Source organism: Octodon degus, unplaced genomic scaffold (genome assembly GCF_000260255.1).
Source record: "Octodon degus isolate 3935 unplaced genomic scaffold, OctDeg1.0 scaffold00137, whole genome shotgun sequence".
Classification (NCBI taxonomy): domain Eukaryota; kingdom Metazoa; phylum Chordata; class Mammalia; order Rodentia; family Octodontidae; genus Octodon; species Octodon degus.
Genome location: NW_004524713.1, coordinates 7,556,480 through 7,562,178, shown reverse-complemented (window position 1 = coordinate 7,562,178; position 5,699 = coordinate 7,556,480). Strand labels below are relative to the sequence as shown.

Genomic DNA, 5,699 nt, shown 5'->3' with positions numbered 1-5,699 from the left:
AAAAAAAATATTACTACCTTACTAGCATATGGCTAGTTACTAAACCTCTCTTAAATGTAAATTTCCTTCTGTACAACAAATACTACAGTTGAAGAAAATGAAGAATATGGAAATATCTATTACATTAATTAGCTCATAGCAATGAAGTTAACTATCATTCCTTGAACATGTGAATTTCTTAAGGACTAAATAAAAACACTGTGCTACTTGACATAGAAACATATTGAATCACAATTATGTGCTGGGTCAAGGAAATACCCATTGTTCATTTCAAAAAACAAAGTTGCATTGACTCTTCTGGAATCCTGCTAGAACTCAGCTCAGATCATCTGTATTTCTTGACATCGGGCCTGCCCATTATTCACCTAGAGAAGCTGAATCCCCTTATCAGAATAAACTGATCATTCATAATGTTTGCTCCAACTGGCTGCAACTGAATGGCCACTAAAAGTCTCAACACTCATAGTTATGCACCATACTTAGTGAACTTTTCTAAGACCTAGAAAGCTTCAATCAAGTTTCTATTGACAGTGTAGGATGAGTATCTCATCTCTGGATATATCTTTTTTCAGAAAGGCATTTCATTACAGTTTTTGACCAGTTCTAGACATTCCAGGAACATTAAAAAAAGTTGTGTACCTAGTTGCTGTCATGTTAACACAATGGAAAAACTTTTGGAAAAATGTGTTGCAATTTTGAAACTACTAGGGAGAGAAGTCAGAAGTGGGAGTGTTGGTCAATGGGTACTAAGTTAGAATTAGGAAAAATAAATTCTGGCACTATGATACACTGAGGATGACTACACATAAAGATAAAATATTATGCGTTTGTAAGAGGCAGGAAGATGTTTCTGAATTGTTGTCACAAAGTAGCAGTAAGTGTTTGAGAAAATAGATGTGAAGTCACGCACTTGAATGTTGGAAAAATCAAATGAAAGCCAGTCAGCAAGTGCTGATATTATATGGTAATTAAAATAATGGGAAAGAAAAATTTAAAAAGAATGGAAAAATTTCCAACAAGTGTTACTAAGAAAATTAATTTCAGCTGCATCACAAAGTTAAAAATGTAACCATGAACCTTGCATAGAATTACTTTTATTGTATTAAGAAAGGAAAATAAAGGTAAAATGAAGAATAGAAAGTATTAAACACAAAAGTCTAAACATGGTGACTAGAAAATTTTAACATATTCACAGAACAAAGACACTACGTGCAAAGGAACATTAACAGGAATGTTTATAAAAGTATTTTTTCAAGACAATGTCAAAAGAACAATTTTGCAGACACAAAAGCTATATCCAGGGCCAAAAACAGTATGCTATACTAATACATCAAAAATCACTAAGAAACAGCAATTCCTCAAAAAAGGATGCTTGCATCTGGTTGACAAGGTCTCAAACTTTAACAGAGAAAAATGCCCATCATGATGAATATATTGTTCTACTGAAGAGATTTTGCAGAGCCCCTTTCATATCCCGGTTCCTCAAACTGTAGATAAAGGGATTCAGCATGGGAGTGACCACACTGTACAACACGGTCACAATGACATCTTTCTCACTAGTGTTATTAGATGAGGGGAAAAAGTAAATTCCAATCATTCCTCCATAGTAGAGAGAAACCACACAAAGGTGAGAACCACACGTGGACAAGGCTTTACAGATCCCTTTGATTGAGGGAGCCTTCAGTATGGTGGCTCCAATGTGACCGTAAGACAACAGAATGCATATAAATGGCAGGGTTATGATGACACTTCCTAGAATAAGGATGACCATCTCATTGATGGTAGTGTCTGAACTGGACAGCTTGAGCAGGGCAGAGAGGTCACAGAAGTAGTGGTGGAGAGTGATGTCTCTAGAAAAAGAGAGGAAGGATAGTAGAATGGTATGCACAAGGGCATTGGCAACGGATAACCCCCAGGACACAATTACTAGCAGGAGACAGAGGTTCCGACTCATGATGGTGGAGTAGTGCAGGGGGTGACAGATGGCCACATACCTGTCATAGGCCATTGAGGTGAGAAGGAAGCTGTCAATATCCGCAAACAATATGAAAAAATATGCTTGGGAAATGCACGCAGCATAAGAGATAGATTGACTGTGGGTCAGCATATTCATGAGCATCTTTGGGGCTGTGACTGATGAGAAATTGATGTCGGTGAGAGCCAAGTGGCTGAGGAAGAAGTACATGGGCGTGTGGAGGCGGGAGTCCAGCCTGATGAGCAGGATGATGAGCAGGTTCCCCAGCACTGTGGTCAGGTATATGATGAGGAATAGGGCATAGTATATGTTCTGCTCTTCCAGCCTGATAGGGAGCCCCAGGAGGATGAATTCAGACACAGTACTCTGGTTATCCTTGTTCATACTCTTCCTCCTTTGCCTCTTCTTTTTCCTCCTTATCCTTTACCTCTTCTTTCTTCTTTTTCTCTTTTTCTAGGCATTAAAAGAGAGATAGAAATATGAACGTGCAAGAAGTCATTGTGATTCTTTAATAATAAAAACCTGGTTTGGAAATGTGTATTTTCATTTTAACACAAACTTTACACATTACAAAGGGGTAGTTGTGGCAAAAGATATTGCTTACCGAGAACATACATTTGGAACAAGCCAGTAGAACATCACAATGGTTGTATGATCACACCAAGTTCTACTTCCTTTAAGAAAATTATTGTAACACTCAACATTTTCCCTTTATTTTACTAAAGAAATACTCATGAAATATGAATAAAACACATCTTCTCAATTAATACATTGGCTATCTTTCAACCCAAACCAAATCATCTTGGTGAAATCCTTAGAAAACCAGGATATTCTTGAATTTTCTGACCACATCTTCAAACTTTGTGAGAATTTTCTTTGTCTGTCTGGAAAGAAACAAATTATATCATCCAGCTTTCATTACACGGATTTTATGGTAAGAATTTTAACTAACTTATTTTCATATTAATATCATGTCCAGTACATCACTAATACTATTATCTTTCTCTTTCATGGTAATTAATCTTAGACATATCCATAGGAAGTACAAAGTAATAGATAAATACACCTTAGTTTGTAGCAGCAGAAATATAAAAACACTGCAGATTTTGGGAAAAATCAAGAAGACCTAGTGGAAAGCCACATTCTGCTGCTATCCAAGCCTCCAACTCCCAAAGCCCAGGGCAGCTTCCTCCAGCCACACCAGGAAACTTACTCTGTGCATGAGCCAGAGCTGGCCAGAACAAGAAAGAAACCTCTGTTACAGAGGCAAATTTGCTGCAGAGCTGGAGGAGGAGGGGAAAGGCCTGGTGGATACCAACATGAACAAATTAAAATCATTCCAAAAGGATACATTTTGACAATTTATGATCTTCACATGATAAAGTGAAAACAGGGCTGTGAACTGTCTTTCACAAAATGTCTGGAAGCTGCTGAAACAGACAATTACTTTCCAAAATCCTAAACTTTATGTACCACTGGCAAAAAAAAATAGAGCTGAGGATCAATGGAATAGATTAGAAGATGCAGAAGAACATACTCTATGAACATGCTCAGCCACCTGAAAAGGGCCAAACATGCTTACTGGAAGAAAGATAGCCTCTTTAACAAATGGTGCTGGAAAAACTGGCTCTCTACATGCCGAAAACTAAAACTTGACCCAGGTCTATCACCATGCACTAAGCTAAAGACAAAATGGATTAAAGATCTAAACATTAAAGCAGAAACACTAAATATCCTGGAAGAGAAAGTAGGAAGAACTCTTGAAGACATAGGGGTAGGCAAAGAATTCATGAGCAAAAATCAAATCGCATGGATAATACTTGAAAGAACTAACAACTGGAACCTCCACTTATTCAGGAGTTTTTGCACATCAAAAGAAATTACCAACAAAGTAAAAAGACAACCCACAAATTTCAAAAAAAATCTTAACTAATAAGCACTCAGACAAAGGTATGCTCTCTAGAATTTATAAAGAACTAAAAAACACTTGGGCACCAAAATTTAAAGACCCAATCCAGAAATGGCTATCCAAGATAAATACACACTTCTCAGAGGATGAAATTAAAGAAGTAAATAAATATACAAAAAGTGCTCCACATCACAAGCCATTCATGAAATTCAAATTACAACACTGAGATACCATCTCATCCCACAAAAATGGCTATCATAAAGAAATCACCCAACAACAAATGTTGGAGAGGCTGTGGGGAAAAAGGAACCCTTCCTCCTTGCTGGGGGGAATGTAGATTAGTGCAACCATTATGGAAATCAGTGTGGAGACTCCTTAAAAAACGAGGACTGGAAATCCCATTCAAGCCAGCTATCTCCCTACTGATATGTTGATACCTGTGAACCAAGCAACTGCACTGAAGACAGCAGTGTGTAATAGTAGGGTCGTGCTTGGAATGCCTGTAATTCTGGTATGCTAAATATGTACTGCTTCTCATGACATACCAATTATTGCCATACTGTCTCTCAAGTAAATGTTTGTTTTAAAAAAAGGTTAACAAATGAAAACAAGAGAGAAGAAAAAAATGTCACAGGACTGTCCTGCTACAATGCTGTATATGATTAGATTTCTAAATTTCTGTGTAAAAATATGTAATTGTTTATTCATATTTTTAAAATATTTTTATTTTTAATTTTTTTTCTTCACCTTCTGGAGGGACTTAAAGATAACATACCAATACTTGATTGAAAATACCTGTTCCATGTTATGCCTAAGATGTCTGATATTCATACAGATAGTTAGGTTATACCCAACTGCATATGTTATAGGGTAATACTAAGCTTTTCTTCTGGAGGGTGAACAACCTAAGTTTTCAGACCAAAAATTAGAGAAAAAGAAGGGCTACAAAGACAGCCAACATTTTGGCCCTAGCATTTCAAGGTCAGCGAAGACTCAGGACATAGAAGAACCTATACTGTAACATTATATAACTCAATTGTTTCCAAAATTTTCTGATCAAGGAGATTATGAGGCCACAGAGCAACGTGATTGATGACATAGAGTATTCCTAAGGAGAGTCACATGGAGAGAAAACATTCTCTCAGGCTTTCACATAGAGCAAACTGGTCAAGCAATGACCGTGACTCATCCACGTGGCTGACACTGACAAAGGATCTGCAAACTGCAGTACAGGGTTACAGGATAAATCCTGGGGGGACTGGACTGACCTTATCAGATACAAAAGATACATTTCTTATTATATAGGTCTTGCTTTATCTTGGTCTTAACCATCCAGCAGAAAAATATAAAAACAAAGTTTTAAAAGTAAAGTCATATTAATATAGTAAAGCCTTTTACTGAGCTGTAAAAGGCTAAAGTCAACAACTTTGAACATTGCTAGTCTTATGAAAAACTCACTACTATTATGGACTACTGGACTATATTGGAATATTTTACTGAATTCATGCAACTACAATATTTAAATGACAATGCAATACCCTTCTCTGACACAACTAAACAAAAATAGGGGATACAAATGAATGACCATTTTGTATCTGTATATGCAGAATAGTTAGGATATCCACCAAGAAGCTACTAGAATTAATACAGAAATTCAGTAGCATAGCAGGTTATAAAGTCAATACCCAAAAGTCAATAGCATTCCTCTACACAGATAAAAAACACACTGAGATGGAAATTATAGAAACAATACCTTTTACAATGACACTGAGGAAAATGAAATACCTTGGAATTAATCTAACTAAAGAAGTCAAA

At 36.5% G+C, this 5,699-nt stretch overlaps 1 protein-coding gene and 1 pseudogene across 1 annotated transcript in view; one reads left to right on the top strand and one right to left on the bottom strand.

Moving 5' to 3' along the window:
* LOC101580151 (olfactory receptor 50-like) overlaps positions 1-2,359 on the bottom strand; it is a 15,740-nt gene extending 13,381 nt beyond the window's left edge. Inside the window, exon 1 of the mRNA XM_004641521.2 lies at positions 1,863-2,359. Within this exon, the coding sequence (XP_004641578.2) occupies positions 1,863-2,359 (497 nt within the window). The remainder of the gene's footprint in view (positions 1-1,862) is intronic.
* A 926-nt stretch (positions 2,360-3,285) lies between these two features.
* Positions 3,286-5,699, top strand: part of LOC101579366 — a 4,747-nt pseudogene continuing 2,333 nt past the window's right edge.